Raw genomic sequence first — 18,479 nt, 5'->3', positions numbered from 1 at the left:
CCCTGTAATATGGATCTGTTTGCACTTCCTACGCCTTCCACTAGATGTCAACAGTCTGTAGAACGTGGAATGAAGCTTATGCTGTGTTGTGGGGCCGGATGGGAGGGGAATGAGTCAGTGGTCTGGCAGATTGCCAGTTCCTGGTCAGGCGCTTTCCTCATGATATCGCCTTGCGTTCCATAACTTCTACAGACATGAAGGAATGCTCCGGTTGGAACGTTATTGGATAGTTATGATAACAACATCCTGAAGATTGATTCTCTACTTAGTTTGACCAGTTTATTCGACCTGTTATATAACTTTTTGAAGTTTTCGTCCGAGTTCGCCTGCATTTGCGCGAGCGTTTGGACATGTGCACTAAACATGCTAGCAAAAGTAGCTACTTAGACATAAGTAATGGACATTATCGAACAAAACAACGATTTATTGTGGAACTAGGATTACTGGGAGTGATGATCTTCATCAGAATGCAAAGGTAAGGGAATATTGGGAGAGCGTGTCATCTGATGAAGATCATCAAAGGTTAGTGATTAATTTTATCTCTATTTCTGCTTTTTGTGACTACTATCTTTCGCTGGGAAAATGGCTGTGTTTTTCTGTGGCTATGTACTAAGCTAACATAATCGTTTGGTGTGCTTTCGCCGTGAATCATTTTTGAAATCAAACATGTTGGCTGGATTCACAACATGTGTAGCTTTAATTTGGTGTCTTTCATGTGTGATTTCATGAAAGATTGATTTTTATAGTAATATATTTGAATTTGGCGCGCTACATTTTTTCTAGCTTTTGGCCAAGTGGGACGCTACCGTCCCACATATCTCAGAGAAGTTAAGAAAATATATATATACAGTACCAGTCAAAAATTTGGACACACCTACTGATTCAAGGGTTTTTCTTTATTTTTACTATTTCCTACATTGTATAAGAACATCAAAACTATGAAGTAACACATATGGAATCATGTAGTATATGTAAAATATGTTAAACAAATCTCAAATCCCAAAATATTTCATATTTGAGATTCTTAAAAATAACCACCCTTTGCCTTCAGCTTCATGAGGTAGTCACCTGGAATGCATTTCAATTAACAGGTGTGCCTTGTTAAAAGTTAATTTGGGGAATTTATTTTCTTTGTGAGACACAGAGTAGCTGAACGGATGATCTCCACATGTGTGATTCCCACTGTGAGGGCATGGAGGAGGAGGTGTGATGGTGTGGGGGTGCTTTTCTGGTGACACTGTCAGTAATCTATTTAGAATTCAAGGCACAGTTTTGGGTCATTGTCTTGCATGGCTACCACAGCATTCTGCAGTGATACGGCATCCCATCTGGTTTGCGCTTAGTGGGACTATCATTTGTTTTTCAACAGGAAAATGACCCAAAACACACCTCCAGGCTGTTTAAGGGCTATTTGACCAAGGAGAGTGATGGAGTGCTGCATCAGTTGACTTGGCCTCCACAATCACCTGACCTCAGACCAATTGAGATGGTTTGGGATGAGTTGGACCGCAGAGTGAAGGAAAAGCAGTCAACAAGTGCTCAGCATATGTGGGAACTCAATCAAAACTGTTGGAAAAGCAATCCTCATGAAGCTGGTTGAGAGAATGCTAAGAGTGTGAAAAGCTGTCAAGGCAAAAGGGTGGCTACTTTGAAGAATTTGTTTAACACTTTATTGGTTACTACATGATTACATATGTGATATTTCATAGTTTTGATATCTTCACTATTAATCTACAATGTAGAAAATAGTAAAAATAAAGAAAAAATAACCTTGAATGAGTAGGTGTGTCCAAACTTTTGACTGGTACTGTTATATTTGGCCAATTTTAAATATTTCACATGCATCCTAAAAATAATTATATTTTAACCTTCTATTCTAAACAGAAGCACCAATAACTTCCTATTCTAAACAGAAGCACCTTCTATTGTAAACAGAAGTACCCAGAACATTCTATTCTAGTCTAAACACAAGGCTTTTTCTGCCACCAATCAACCATAAGAATAAAATGAATTGGACAGACAATAGAATTTTGTGACAAATTCAACGTGGAAGCCCCAATGTAGCCTAATCGACAAGGCAGTTTTACTCTGATGGCTAAAAAGTGATGAGAAATGCCATTTAGAATCTCACACAAACAGTCTTTTAAAAATGATTGGATTACATACAGTCTGCTTTAGATGGTCACATTCACTCTACTTATTTCATTATCATGTGTTGACTTGTACATAATGTACAATGGGACAATAAGTGCAAGGCGTAATTATTCAGGTCATCCAACATTGAAAGAAAAATATAGAACTTATTTAGTCATGTTTGTACCCCATTCAGTTCATAGGTAATTAGAAAAATCTCATCTAATCTAACATTCAAGTACTGTTTTTACAGCATCTCATAAAAAAAACACTGAAACTGCATCAGCATCTCATAAAAAAAACACTGAAACTTTTACCACAATTTACAAATTTGAAAAAATCTTATCTTTGGCACTTAAATCACTAAATGTACACTATTTACAATACATAGTACTTTCCAGTGCAAAAAGGCTCCAACCAACAAACAGTTTGAGCAATTCAGTGTGATGACTGACTCAATGTTTTGTATCACCCTTGATAATAAAAGCATGCCAACCCTCTGATAATTCATAATAATTAACAAAAAACATACATGAGAGAACACTTTCTGTAGTAAAAACAATATTGCAATAGATCTTCCTGGTTCATTTGTTATTGCAGACCTCAGCTAACACCTTGAACTTTGGCCCCAGTGTGTTCAGGAAGTCCAGGTCTTCCTGGTTGACTTGGTCACTGCAGCAGCCCACCGAGCCAGCTGGAGACCCCACCCCCTCGAAGCCGTACGCGTGGATGATGTCATCGGCGTACCGTCCCTCCTCTTCCGTCCCTAGGTAAGCCAACTTCTGCAAAGAAAAGGTAGACCAGGTAAACATGATACGAGACAGGATGGACATGGTAGCAGACAAGGTAAAAGACGAGGTGGAGAGAGGAGAATGCATGTTGTTATTAGTCCATAGGGAGCAGACAAGGACTAGCCCGAAGGGGGGAGGAAGATATTACAGTAGGTGATATTACATCCTTCCACAGGATATTACACTGAGAACAGACAAACCTTTCACCAACCAGACCATACATGAAAGCTGACAAAGAAGCCAAGGGTTTAGCCAATAAGTAAGCCAACATTACACATCGGAATTGTCTAGGCTTTCACCAATAGTAAGAATTATATTAAACCTTAGAGAAAAGGCAGAAAATGTGATCCTGACAATATTATCCATTTACGGTGTTTACTCAGACTAAAGTAAAACACATTGACATGGTTTGAGTTGTTTTACCTTTTGTAGAAACAGCCCGTTGGTTTGCCAGTTGAACTTCATGAAACGTGTGTTGTCAAAAGTCATATTGCCACTGGCATATTGTCCGCCACCATATTGATCTACACCATATTGTCCACCGCCATTTTGTGCACCGTATTGACTGCCGTTGTATTGGTCGGAGAAGCCATTCTGCATATCGGTCACAATGACGCTGCTGCCGGACTGCTGTTGAGTGCCCAGGCCTCCTCCCATCTTACCCAAGTTCTTTGCTCCAGCCCACCCCATGTCAATCATTGATCCCTTCACGGAACGGTCAATCCCAGACTTTGGAACAATGATGAGATTTGAATCCTAAAGAGGAGACATATAAAAAAACAGATGAATACAAATGAGGATGTAACACTGAAATCTGCTCTGATTTCATGACCATGAGAAATGTGTTCGTAATACTTTCATTATGACAGCCTTACCACTGCATCCCCTAAGGCCTCAATGTTAGACGTCAGCAGGATACCACCACTGTCTCCCACATCCTCCAGCTCCATTTTCTCATTCTTCGTCACACACACGAGTGCACAAAGGATACCTGCGATAAAGAACCAACAAGAAAGTGTGTGAGTGGCACTGCAACAACAAGGCTGTCAGATGGACAAGACGCACAAGTAATTTGTTAAGGAATACAGCTATACTAGCTGATGTCAGCTATTTAAGACTTCACCATTCAATTTCTAATATCTCATCAGTTTTATATGTTGTCCTATCTTATTATTTGCTTTGACACCAACCTGTCAGGCCTACATAAGTAATATGAATGTCCATAATAGCCCAGTGGAGACTCACAGAGTAGAAGTAGCAAAGCCAGACCGAGCAACATGGCCAGGATGGCCCACACCCCCAAAGATGTGGAGTTCTGTTGGGCCAGACACGCTCCGTTCCTGCAGCTGCAGATCCGGACCGTCACAGTCTGGGTACTTCCAAAGCCCTGCAGGTCCTCCACCATCAGGGGGACAGTATATAGGCCGGTAGGGAGCTCCTTAGTTTGCTCCAACATCACTGCAGTGCCTGAGGAGGAAATACACTGTTGTTAGGAACAGGAGTTTTTGTACTAGATTTCCAGGTGAGATGACACTATAAGGACTAAAACTCCTGGCTCTAAAAAAATGTCACTAAAGAATGTCAGTTAACAGGTGCTGTGCAAGGTGGCTCTGTTGAGGTTGCATCTCTAGAGAGCATTTCGGCTTTAAAGTTGTATTCAAGAATGTATGACACTTATAATTATAAGATACAAGTTGTACATTTATGGACTTCTTCCCATTAAATAACTGCATCCCTTTTTCAATCACATTTGCAAGACATCAATTAATATAGAGATGCAATGGAGTCAGGAGGTAGGAATCATTTTCATACTGTTAAGTGGCTTCACAGCCCAATTGTCATCATGCTTCTCTCCCAGTTTGAAGCTGAAGGGGGCGGAGAAGGGAGCTTGGTCCTTGTCTTCTGCTACCACCAGCACAGAGCCCATCTCTCCCCTATCCTTCTCACACAACACCAGGTCTTTAGAGAGGATGTCTGGGACGTGGTCGTTCATGTCTTCCACTTGAATAATCACCGTCCCTGTTCCTGTCTTCCGACCTAGGAGAAAGGAGACATATGTAAGAAACAAGATAACACAATGCCTTCTTGCTGATTTTTATTGTGAGAAAGGTTTCTGGATCAAATCCCCGAGCCGACAAGGTAAAACTCTGTCGTTCTGCCCCTGAGCAAGGCAGTTAACTCCACTGTTCCCCGGGCGCTGATGATGTGGATTAAGGCAGCTCCCCACACCTCTGATTCAGAGGGGTTGTGTTAAATGCAGAAGACATATTTCAGTTGAATGCATTCAGTTGCATTCTATCTCCCCTTTCCCTCCGAACCATAGGCTACTGACGTTACAAGCGTTTTTCAGAAATTAGGGAGAGATGTTTAATTAGAGAAGAATGGATTAACTTTTTCAATGCTAGTTGAGGATACTATAGTGATCACGTTTAACATTGAATTTATTAACTACAAAAAGGTAAGACGTGTTTTAATTTGAATTCTGGTGCTGCTCTCCACACACACACACGCTTTGACCAACGTAAAGCCAACTCTCGGAAGATGAAAGACATTCAAAGTTCCATTCTGTGGGCCTAATTCAGATAATGCATGTCATAAGATGCCCAGCGCTTCAAGCCAAGCCTCCTCCACCCTCTCTCGATCTTCAGTCACATCTCACACCCTACACGTGTCTGTCCAATGTATGTAAACAACTAGGCTACAGCTTGTCAGCTAGCTGCTCTGCATGCACTATTCTATCTCAAGGCCATCAGACTGTTAAACAGCCATCACTAACATAGAGAGGCTGCTGTCAACATACATACTCAAATCTCTGGCCACTTAAATAAATGGACTTAAAAGGTATCACTAGTCACTTTAAATAACGCCACTTTAATAATGTCTACATATCCTACATTACTCATCTCATATGTACATACTGTATTCAACACCATCTACTGCATCTTGCCTATGCCGCACGCCATCGCTCATCCATATATTTGTATGTACATATTAATTCCTTTACATTTGTGTATAAGGTAGTTGTTGTGAATTTGTTAGATATTACTGCATAATCGGAACTAGAAGCACAAGCATTTCGCTAAACTCCCATTAACATCTGCTAACCATGTGTATGTGACCAATAAAATTTGATTGGTTAAGTAATTTAATGTTGAGCTAAATGTAAAAAAAATATATATTTCAGTGGTTTTAAAAGGAACGATATAAACCATTACTTTTTGGGGGGTTAGAACCAGAACAATACTATTGGAAAATAATTTCAGTTCCAACTCCTGCTTTCCTCTGCCCTGGAAGCAGAAAAAACATCAACCAGCTAGCTAGGTATACATCTAGCTAGCTAATTACATTGCCTTCAGAAAGTATTCACACCCCTTGACTTTTTCCAGATTTTGTTGTGTTACAGCCTGAAATTGAGATTGTGTGTTACTGGCCTACACACAATACCCCATAAGGTCAAAGTGGAATTATGTTTTTAGAAATTTGTACAAATTAATTAAAAATGAGAAGCTGAAATGTCCTGAGTCAGTAAGTATTCAACCCCTTTGTTATGGCAAGCCTACATAAATTCAGGAGTAAACATTTGCTTAACAAGTCATAATAAGTTGCATGGACTTACTCTGCGTGCAATAAGAGTGTTTAACATGATTTTTTAAATGATTACCTCATCTCTGTACCCCACACATACAATTATCTGTAAGGTCCCTCAGTCGAGCAGTGCATTTTAAACACAGATTCAACCACAAAGCTGCCTTGCAAAGAAGGGCACCGATTGATAGATGGGTAAACATGAAACAAGCAGACATTGAATATCCCTTTGAGCATGGCGAAGTTATTAATTACACTTTGGATGGTGTATCAATACACCCAGTCACTACAAAGATACAGGTGTCCTTCCTAACTCAGTTGCCGAAGAGGAAGGAAACCGCTCAGGGATTTCACAACGAGGCCAATGGTGACTTTAAAACTGTTACAGAGTTTAATGGCTGTGATAGGAGAAAACTTAGGGTGGATCAACAACAATGTATTTACTCCACAATACTAACCTAAATTGCAGAGTGAAAAGACAGCCTGTACAGAATAAAAAAAATATTCCAAACTTACATCCTGACTTAAATCAGCAGGAAAATCTATGGCAAGACTTGAACATGTCTGTCTAACAATAACCAACTTGACAGAACTTGAAGAATTAAAAAAAAGAAAATGTGCAAATATTGTACAATCCAGGTGTGCAAAGCTCTTAGAGACTTACCCAGAAAGACTCACAGCTGTAATCGCTGCCAAAGGTGATTCTAACCTGTATTGACTCATGGGTGTGAATACTTATGTAAATTAGAGATTTCATTTTCTATAAATTAGCAAATATTTCCAAAACATGTTTTCACTTTGTCATTATGCGGTATTGTGTGTAGATGGGTGAGCATTTTTTTTAAATACATTTTTTAAATCAGTCTAACACAACAAAATGTGGAATAAGTCAAGGGGTATGAATAATTTCTGAAGGCACTGTAGCCAGCTACGTACTCTGTAAGTTAGCTTGACATGCTAGAAAGTAATAGAAACAACTTGAGAAAAAAATCTACAAGAAACATGTTTTATTATCTTCTGAATCAATTTGTTTCTCCTGTCTTGAATGTAGTTCTATTTTGCGATCTCGTAAAATAAATGTGATCTCTTTGACGAGACAGTCAGCCAGTGATGGTCGTCTCCATGGTAACCATATACTTATTCTGCCATACATGCTTTCAAACTACTGTAAAACTAGAAATCCCCGATCACACATGTAGGCGATGTAATGGTGACGTTGGCTATTTAACCTCATGCCCAGAAACAAATCTTCGGGTCTAACGGTTGTCCCGCACCGAACTGCGCATGTGCAGGCAGTCAAAGCAAAGGCACTCCTTCGATATAAAGTTGTTTTTGACTCAAATGAAAGCGTGTCAGTTTTCCCCTCATGAGGTTGGAGTAATAACATGTTCAACTACTTACGACATTGGCTCAAATCTAGATTGTGCCTTTAGATAGAGAAAACTAACAACTAAGGAAGAATTTTTCATTTCACTCATTGACATCTCAAAGCCCAATCTCCAGCCTGGTCTGTTTAGTCTGTTTTGCAAGCGTTCCCGGAAGTCTCGTGATGTTGCGCCTCTGGGTTTAGAAACTCTGGGGTAAAATCCCTTAAGTATGCCCTTACTAAAGGAAAACATTTGAGGGGCTCTATGCAACGCCTTTAAACAATTCCCTCAGGTAAGGGTAAATCCTTAAAGGAAACACTTAAGATGTTTTATGCTACCAGGCCCAAAGTTTTTCAAAGCAATAGATGAGTTAAGATCATCCAAATAGTGGTGCATATCTGACTACACAGAAATGTAATAAAGACACATGCGAGACAATGTGTAACAACATCTACTTACTGGCATCCACAGCTTTCATAGTGACGTTGTAAACACCATCCACTACAAAGTGGGATTCCCTGTCGATTGTGTTGGCGATCTTCAGCTGTCCAGTGCTTTCATCGACATTGATCCATGAAGCCGGGTCTGAGACCTTGTAATACCTGAGAGGGAACAGAGAGAGAGAAGACGGCATTAAAGCATTCATGAGCATCATGGTGCAATTCTGCCATCAAGTGCTGGAGAGAGAAAAAAAACATGGCATACCATATTTCACAGTACCTCTATTTTCTATTGAAACACATTCTGACCTTACTTGCTATAACATCATATTATTACTATGACCATTATCAATATGGTCAGACAATATGCCATCTCCTATGGTCATATGGCAAGACTGCACAAACAGATCTGGGACCAGGCTAATAAAGTATGACATTGAGGTAAACTAAGATCTTACTTGATGCCAGCGCTGCTCTTGGTCTCTGGGTCTACGGCAGTGTATGTTCCGATCAGGGTGTCGTTTGGAGTATTTTCCTGGACAGTAAATCGTACGGTGGGGGCAGTGAACTCTGGTCCCTCGTCCACGTCCCCCACTGTGACATCCACAGGGATGGACACCCACTTGGCATTGGTCCCACTCAGCTCAGCCTGGTTACGGGCCAACACCTCCAGCTTTAGGTTCTTGGTCTTCTCGTAGTCTAGAGGCTGGTGACACAGCGAAGAGAAGGAGTGTCATTTTATTGCATTATTATTGTACTATCTGCCATCAATGACGATGTCATTGTACAAGAGTAAATAAGTATTTTGGTTCAATATTTTGACTGTCTTTATGTTATGGGATAGTTTGCCGAAATTATGTTTGCCTTATTTTAAAAATAAATATGAAAGTCAAGATCAGATCAAAAATATAGTTTCATTGTGAGTACCAACTCACCTTTGTTAGGTAAATTAGTCCTTCATTTGTTTTGGGGTCTCTTTCAATCCTGAAGTTCCCATTTTCGTTCCCCTTGGTGATGATGAACTCAGAGTTCCAGTTTGGTGTGTTTATTAAGTCCTTGTCTTCAATAGGGATTCTGAGGATGAGGCCTTTCTCTTGGTTCTCCATAACACTCACATTATACTGCAAGAGGAAAGCAGCATGTTCAATTATCTGACTGAGGTATATTGAATATCCATACTCTATAGCAAACAAAATATAGCACGTTTTCACCATTACTATTGTTTTGCTGCCAAATAAACGGCGATACAAAAATGTCATTACTGAAGAAAAAAAATGTTCAAGATTATAATTTTTTACTTACAGATGTCTTTGTAAAAGTGGGAGGGTTGTCGTTGATATCTCCCAACACTATTGTGGCTGTAGCCGTGTTGGATAGACCATTCATGGCGCCATTCATGTCTCTGATCTCCACTGTCACTAAATGCTTGTCTTTCACCTGAAAAACAAAATACCAAAATATACATTTAGTTCAAATATTACATTGAGTGCACAACACACCTTCCCAATATTGAGTTGCACCTATTTTGCCTTCAGAACAGCCTCAATTTGTTGGGGCATGGACTCTACAAGGTGTTGAAAGCGTTCCACAGGGATTCTGGCCCATGTTGACTCCAAAGCTTCCCACATTTGTGTCAAGTCGGCTGGATGTCCTTTGGTGGTGGAACATTCTTGATACACACGGGAAACTGTTGAAAAATCCAACCTCGTTGCTGTTCTTGACACACTCAAACGGGTGCACCTGGCACCTACTACCATACCCTGTTCAAAGGCACTGAAATCTTTTGTCTTGCTCATTCACCCTTTGAATGGCACACACACGCAATCCATGTCTCAATTGTCTCAAGGCTTAACAATTATTCTTTAACCTGTCTCTTCCCCTTCATCTACACTGATTGAAGTAGATTTAACAGGTGACATCAACAAGGGATCGTAGCTTTCACCTGGATTCACCTGGTCAGTCTATGTCAGGGAAAGAGCAAATGTTCCTAATGTTCTGTGCACTCAGTGTATATTAAAACATGAATAATTCAAACAATGATAGCAGTGTGGAACCCTGGAAAACTAAGTGAGATAATTTGAAAGTACGAAGAGGTGACTAACTCTCACCTCTCTGTCAAGAGTGTCTGTTTTGGTGCTGATGACTCCTGTCTCTGGGTTGATGAAGAACAGGTTGGTCCCAGAGAGGAGGGAGTACCTGATCTTAGTGTGGTCTGTACCAGGCTCGTCTTTGTCTGTGGCATTCACCTTCCCCACAATGGTACCTGCAATGGAATACGTCACAACACACAGGCTATTAGTTCATATCCACAAGTTCCTGTTTCAAATGAATGTCTGGATGTGTGACAAATGTATCTGTAAATGTACTAATTTGTGAAACATATGGCACTTTTTCTATGTACTGTATTACAGAGGCTAAAGGCACTCTGGTATGTATTACTTCAGCTGTATGTTTCTCACCTGTGCTGCTGTGTTCCAGCACAGTAAACTGCAGTTGGCCAGTGAAAGTTGGTGCATTGTCATTCACATCTTCTACATTCACTGTGATGGGTAATGGTAAGTCTGTCTCCTGGTTGGTGTATCTGTCAAACACTCTGGCTTGAAACTGAAAAAAGAGATGTCATGTTTTATCATCATAGATAATCAATTAATCAATTATTAAATAATAAAGCAATAATTGTTGTCTACTACTCACTATAAACTGAGGGGTAATCTCACGGTCGACAGCTTTGTGGACCTTCAGCATCCCAGTTTCCCTTACCACACTAAACACACCCACAGGGTTCTCTGTCACACCAGGCCCACTGAGGGTGTAGTACACATTGTATGCGGCAGAAGAATCAGATGCAACCTAGACCAGAAAACAATCAAATATTATCTGGGGTCAAGCTTCAACAACCAGTGGGATAATCATATCATTCGGGTTAGAAAATTGTACAGTAATGATATGTTTTTGGTTGGATATGTTTCCCAATTTCTTTCTTTGGTTTTTGCAATCTTTATCAAACCATTTGCCATTATTGTTAGTCATATTGTTTGGCCTCAGACCAGTAAGTGTGAGCAGAGCCTGCTGAGCATCTGGTACATGTCATTGGCTTGGGCTAGTGTAAGAGTGGGGGGTTGGGCCTGTTTGCCTGATCACAGCCTGGGCATATGTGTGACTTCCATGTTGAGGCCCTTTTGGCGGGAGTGGGGGGTATGGGGTGGGCAGGAGGGGCATAGGTCTGATCTTCCTACCTCCCATCTCACACACATTGACCGAAGCCCTTCCCACGCCCTGCTGCAGCTCTCCCGAATCGCGCAGCAAACAAGTGCTGTTTAGAATAACTTTACTCAAAGGTTTCACAGAAAGCACACATGTATTTCGATATCCTCTCCAAAAATCATGATATTATTTGAATAGTGAAAATATTTCTAATACCCATCCCTAGTGTTTACACAGGCAGCCCAATTCTGATATTTTGCCAGTAATTGGTCTTTTGACACAGCCTTAGTAACACTTAGTCAACAATTATAATGCTTTAGACCTTTTACTTGCTAGGCGTGTATGACCATTTCTGTTTTGCAAAATGTAGAGAAAACCTGAGTCTACACCTTCACTATGGTGAATCACTAAAACAATACAGAAATACACTACAGGAAAAGAAGGAACAGCACGTCAGAAATCAGCTCAATGTAATTGAAGAATCCATAGACTCTAACCACTTCTGGAAAAAAAGGAAAACACTAAACAAACAACAACACGAAGAGTTATCTATCCAAAACGGAGATGTATGGGTAAACCACATCTCCAATCTTTTTGTCCCTATAACAAATAACAGCAAAAATATTTACATGATCAAATACAAATCTTAGAATCAACTATTAAAGACTACCAGAACCCATTGAATTCTCCAATTACATTAAATGAACTACAGGACTAAATACAAACCCTCCAATCCAAAAGGCCTGTGGTGTTGATGATATCCTCAATGAAATGATAAAATATCCAGACAACAAATGTTTTATTTTATTTAACTAGGCAAGTCAGTTAAAAACAAATTCTTACTTACAATGACAGCCTAATTGGCTATACTTAAACTCTTTAACATCATTTTTAGCTTTGGCATCTTCCCCAATATTTGGAACCAAGGACTGATCACCCCAATCCACAAAAGTGGAGACAAATTTGACCCCAATAACCACCGTGGGATATGCGTCAACGGGAACTTTGGGAAAATCCTCTGCATTATCATTAATGGCAGACTCGTACATTTCCTCAGTGAAAACAATGTACTGAGCAAATGTCAAATTGGCTTTTAACCAAATGACTGTACGACAGACACGTTAATTGACAAACAAACAAACCAAAACAAAGGCAAAGTCTTCTCATGCTTTGTTGATTTAAAAAATGTCAATTTGGCATAAGGGTCTGATTCCATCTAGACACCGTTGCCCTAGAGCACACAAAAAAAAGACATACCTTGGCCTAAACATCAGCGCCACAGGTAACTTCAACAAAGCTGTGAACGAGCTGAGGGACAAGGCAAGAAGGGCCTTGCCATCAAAACTAACATAAAATTCGACATACCAATTAGGATCTGGTTAAAAATACTTGAATCCAGTTATAGAACACATTGCCCTTTATGGTTGTGAGGTCTGGGGTCCGCTCACCAACCAAGAATTCACAAAATGAGATAAACACTAAATTGAGACTCTGCATGCAGAATTCTGCAAAAATATCCTCTGTGTACAACATAAAACACCAAATAATGCATGCAGAGCAGAATTAGGCCGATACCCGCTAATTATCAAAATCCAGAAAAGAGACGTTAAATTCTACAACCACCTAAAAGGAAGCGATTCCCAAACCTTCCATAAATAATCCATCACCTACAGAGAGATGAACCTGGAGAGGAGTCCCTTAAGCAAGCTGGTCCTGGGGCTATTTTCACAAACACAAACAGACCCCACAGAGCCCCAGGACAGCAACACATTTTCATCCAACCATATCATGAGAAAACAAAAAGATAATTACTTGACACATTGGAAAGAATTAACAAAAAACTAAGCAAACTAGAATTCTATTTGGCCCTAAACAGAGAGTACATAGTGGCAGAATACTTGACCACTGTGACTGACCCAAATTTAAGGAAAGCTTTGACTATGTACAGACTCAGTGAGCATAGCCTTGCTATTGAGAAAGGCCGCCATAGGCAGACCTGGCTCTCAAGAGAAGACAGGCTATTTGCACACTGCCCACAAAATGAGGTGGAAACTGAGCTGCACTTCCTAAGCACCTGCCAAATGTATGACAATATTAGAGACCCATGTTTCCCTCAGATTACACAGATCCACACAGAATTTGAAAACAAACCCAATATTGATGCACTCCCATATCTACTGGGTGAAATACCACAGTGACTCATCACAGCAGCAATATTTGTGACCTGTTGCCACAAGAAAAGGGCAACCAGTGAAGAACAAACACCATTGAAAATACAACCCATATTTATGTTTATTTATTTTCCATTTTGTAATTTAACTATTTGCACATTGTTACAAAACTGTATATAGACATAATTTGACATTTGAAATGTCTTTATTATTTTGGAACTTCTGTGAGTGTAATGTTAACTGTTCATTTTTATTGTTTATTTCACTTTTGTTTATTATCTTCTTCACTTGCTTTGGAAATGTTAACATATGTTTCCCATGCCAATAAAGCACTTAAATTGAATTGAGAGAAAGTAGCCATATTTGTGCTAGTTAAACTAACTCAACACACTATCACATCTTATTGTGAAATAGACACAAATTACTTATTTGAAATTCATAACAGGCACACGAAAAGTGTCTGTCACGAATTTCCAATAAACAATTTGTGTCTATTTCACAATAACCTGTGATACTGGGTTGACAAAGGTTATCGATTATACCATCTGGTAGTGCCCGTCTTGACTGCATCAAAGCGATGTAAAGAAGCTAGTCGCTAGCAACGGTACCCATGAGTTAGCCAACTAGCAAGGCTAATTGAGGCTATAATTTTGCTGTGCGCTTTGTCCTTGGACTAGTGTAACAGTTTCTCTGGAACTCCGCAAGGTCGGACTTAATAAATGTTTGATGTAACAGCATACTGTAAGAAATGTTATTATATCTATACATTACAATTCTACCTGTGATTATACTCCGGGTTGCAATCCGGCTTGCAATCCTTATTAAACAAACTAACCTCTGATCAAAGAAGTTTCCTGTGGTCTCTTGTATAACATAGTGCAGAATTCCCTTACAGTACTAATCAGATACCAATGGATTTTTAGAATATACAACTGTCCTGTATAGGCTACCTGAACCTGCATGACATGAGCCACCCTCAATCCCAGCTTTGATAGGAAGTTGTGCGTCTATTAATGCCAGATAATAGGCTTACATACAGTCATTCCACCCTCAGAACACTAGCTTACTATATTTTCATTATGCAGTGTACTATCTATAGCTATATACTGTATTTAGCTGCTATTTAGAACTTTAAAAAAATACACATCAAATAGCCAAACAATGAGGAAAAAAGTAGTCGACTTGAGGATAAATTCAGCCACTATTTAATGTTGAATTTAGTGGGTTTGTCTGGCTAACAGCCTACACAAATGGGCTGCAATAAACAAATTAAACTAAATAAAAATAAATGCAACTTGAGAGACTCCCCTGGTGTCATAATATATTTTGATATTGCAACCACATAATTCAATCGCCAGTTCACCAGTATGAACGAAATCACAAACAGATTTTTTTGTTCAAGCCCTCAAGAACTGTTGTCTGCTAATGGTGATAATCTGTTTGCATCTGCCTATGTATTGTCTTTCCAGTATCCAGACAACCTGTCCCAGAGCATCCTATACAGTAATTGAATCTATCTCCGTAACGTGTTGAGGCCGGCAATTAAGTAGAATGAGAGGCTCAATTAAAGATGTTTCAGAACTGCTATATTTGAAGCACAACTCCCTTCTGCACAGTTTATTGTCTACAACAACTCCCTTCTGATTAAACTGTCTAGCTGTTGGTTGCTCATTGTAGTCTACTTCTTCTCATTAAGGTTACTTCATTCAGACATTTTAATTCCATTTTGCATTGATTAGAAATATCCCACTTCACCTGCTAGGCTTACATGGAGCCTCTGCCCCTTTAATTGCGGGACAATAACAGCAAGCTACATGTGTGAAGCGTGTGTAGACTACCGGTATGTCTTTGTTATGGGGCGCAAGTCATAAAAACTACATTCAAAAGTGTGTTGTTTTATTAAATGAAGAATATCAAATGTCATGTTATATACTTGTGTGTAGCAATGTCACATGGCTCATTTTAATTAATTCATACTTTTTATTGTTTTAAAAGGCCTATATTATTTTCTTCTAAAAAGTGAATACTCACACAATTAATCCAATACCAACATCCATTGGGATATTAGATTAATAGATTAACCGTGCCCACTAATCCTGTGTATACATGTATGTGGTTGGGTGTGTATGGGTGTGTACCATCTGGTGAGGGCGTGGAGCATACAGGTACAGAATGTGCCTTAGCCACAAGTGAGAAAGATTGTTGAAATAAAGTGGAACATGGGTAAGGAGAATTGAAAGCACAGGTAGAGGATAATTTGGCTGTTGCCCATGTAGGAGTGTGTTATGACTACATTACATGAAATATGGACAAGGCTTAGGTTTATTGTCCATATTCAAATAGACAGAATGTGATGCAAGTTGTAACTTATTTTAAGGACATTACCAGATCAACTTCCTTTGGAAATGGAGGGACGTCGTTTTCTATGATGTTGAAGGGCAGAGGGCTCCAACGTCTTTTGGAGCGCTTTAGTAGACCGTCTTTCAATACCTGAAACATGCAGGGGGGAATCACAAAAAAGTCACGACACTACAAACATAATACAGTACCTATTTAAAAAGTATGGGACTAGCATCTTCAACATATTTTACTCTAAGCCAATGTGGAATCCACCTTACTTTTCTAGAGTTCTGGACAAGGTAAACATCCATGTTTTTCTTCTGACCATTGGGGTCCTGAAACTGCACTGAGAATGTCCTGCCGTTGGCTGGTACCATAGTGATGTGGACTGTTACTATAGTTCCATCTGCCTGTACAGTGAAGTCCGGGTCACAAGAGGTAAAGTGCAAGGTCTTGGTGTCACAGTTGTCGACATCAACTGAACAATGAGAAAGAAATGTTATGAACTATAAAATTACTAAAAACAACATGATTTATCCAAAGCAAGATAACGTGATTATGATTAAGAATGATAAAGGATGTCAACTGGTTATAAAAAGTTTATGACTATATTGATTGTTTCATTCAGTATCAATTACATACAACGTTTGACAGGACTGGAGTATTTGTGAATGTTTAGCTACCTTTTGAAATAACATGCCCAACTGGTACTGTCTGAGGTACTGCTGCTCGTATGGAGCCGGGGATAAAGCAGGAGTCCACACATGAGATAATCTGGAGTTAACACATGAGAGTGATATTGTTCATTCTAACAACGTGCATATCATACAATAGCTGTGTTACAAATATCGTACTGTAATTATTTGTATTGTCTATTATTGGAACCAAAATAATGAGACATTTACATTTTCAAGAACATAGTCTGCATAGGTAGATGTATCAACAAGCCGCACCTTGCCAGTGATATACAGTCTAATATTACAAAACTGCACAAAATAAAAGTTACGTTTGCCAATTCAATTACATTCATAGACTCGAAGGTAGTTGACATATCGAAATCAAATGTGACAATTACAGAAAAACTTTCATTTCATATGTACTTACCAAAAAGATGCATAAATTGACATTTAAGTACCGTGCCATTTTTGTTACTACCATTCCAAACATCAAGACTATAGTGACGACGCCACACGCAGGAACAAGAAGTATAAGTGTTTCTGTCAAGGGCGAGGAATAGAGGGTGGAATATCCTTACACCAATCAAAATACAGTAACCTAATTGTGTCCGTATGCGTCTTCCATTGCAGGTATCGGAATGACGGTTTCATTTATGAGCTATGCCCATAGTAAGTACCCCGCCCGCGATTACTCAATTGTCTACCTCGACGCCGGGACGCATTCCTCGTCTAGTCGTCTGTGAAAATAACAGTACAGACGTGTGATTTATGCTTTATTAACATGTGATCAGCTGCGTGATGTGATCATGTGATCAAAGCTTGTGGTTTGGTGTGAGGCATGCACGCTAAGCAAATGGGTTACTTCGAAAGAAAGCACAGGGAACAAATGTTACCAATAGGGGGAAACATTGTATCGGTAATGGGTTGTTGTCTGAAAACAATGGAATTCCCCTTGGATTTTTTTTCTCAACTATCAACTGTCCCATGCAATGGATTTAAAATTGAAATGATTTTTTCTGCTTTTTCTATATCTAAAAAAATGTAAGCAAGTAGACAGTAATTTGTAATGATATTTTAATCCTTAGTGCAGTTATCAATGGAAGTATTTTATAACTCCATTCTGTTCCAGGGAAATTAAGATAGGAACATGTCATGTGGTCCCGTGTGGCTCAGTTGGTAGAGCATGGCGCTTGCAACGCCAGGGTTGTGGGTTCATTCCCCACGGGGGGACCAGGATGAATATGTATGAACTTTCCAATTTGTAAGTCGCTCTGGATAAGAGCGTCTGCTAAATGACTTAAATGTAAATGTATTTCAAGAGTAAACTCTCTCTTTCTATCATTGCATAATCTCAATGATGATGAATTGAACTGCTGAAAGCCACAATAAATAAACTTGATCCGTGTTCAGGGAATATTTGGCAAATATTCAGGCCCTTTGACGTTATGTATTAAATAAAATAATCCTCAGCAATCTACACACAATACCCAATAATGACAAAGCGAAAACAGGTTTTTTGAATTTTTTACACATTTAAAAAATATAAAACAGAAATATTTTATTTACGTAATTATTCAGACCCTTTGCTATGAGACTCGAAATTGAGCTCAGGTGCATCCTGTTTTCATTGATCATCCTTGAGATGCTTCTGCAACTTGATTGGAGTCCACCTGTGGTAAATTCAATTGATTGGACATGATTTGGAAAGGCACAGTGTAATGAGTGCACTGAGAGTCGGGAAGCAAGTACAGGGAGTGAGTGTTTTAATTAA

The 18,479-nt window shown here is 39.3% G+C and overlaps 1 protein-coding gene across 1 annotated transcript; it reads right to left on the bottom strand.

Annotated features, from left to right (window-relative positions):
- Window positions 1-1,656: 1,656 nt before the first annotated feature.
- Window positions 1,657-17,339, bottom strand: LOC139550663 (desmocollin 2-like protein). Its single transcript, XM_071361689.1, has 16 exons — window positions 17,136-17,339; window positions 16,715-16,805; window positions 16,310-16,509; window positions 16,077-16,181; window positions 11,011-11,166; window positions 10,776-10,920; window positions 10,425-10,579; window positions 9,619-9,753; window positions 9,252-9,437; window positions 8,775-9,022; window positions 8,336-8,478; window positions 4,737-4,961; window positions 4,170-4,391; window positions 3,800-3,915; window positions 3,348-3,680; window positions 1,657-2,915 (listed from the first exon to the last, which is right to left on the bottom strand). The coding sequence occupies exons 1-16, from the start codon at window positions 17,196-17,198 to the stop codon at window positions 2,718-2,720; spliced, it is 2,721 nt and encodes a 906-aa protein (XP_071217790.1). The 5' UTR covers window positions 17,199-17,339; the 3' UTR covers window positions 1,657-2,717.
- Window positions 17,340-18,479: the final 1,140 nt, after the last annotated feature.

The sequence above is a fragment of the Salvelinus alpinus genome, chromosome 23, assembly GCF_045679555.1.
Source record: "Salvelinus alpinus chromosome 23, SLU_Salpinus.1, whole genome shotgun sequence".
Lineage (NCBI taxonomy): Eukaryota > Metazoa > Chordata > Actinopteri > Salmoniformes > Salmonidae > Salvelinus > Salvelinus alpinus.
This window is presented reverse-complemented; position numbering and strand designations above follow the sequence as displayed.

Excerpts from the sequence above, each read along its gene's own strand:
- LOC139550663 (XM_071361689.1), bottom strand. The coding sequence starts at position 17,198 with ATGTTTGGAATGGTAGTAACAAAAATGGCACGGTACTTAAATGTCAAT. Across the intron at positions 16,182-16,309 it reads TTGTCCAGAACTCTAGAAAA|GTATTGAAAGACGGTCTACT; the intron begins GTAAGGTGGATT and ends TGCATGTTTCAG. Across the intron at positions 8,479-8,774 it reads AAGAGCAGCGCTGGCATCAA|GTATTACAAGGTCTCAGACC; the intron begins GTAAGATCTTAG and ends GTTCCCTCTCAG.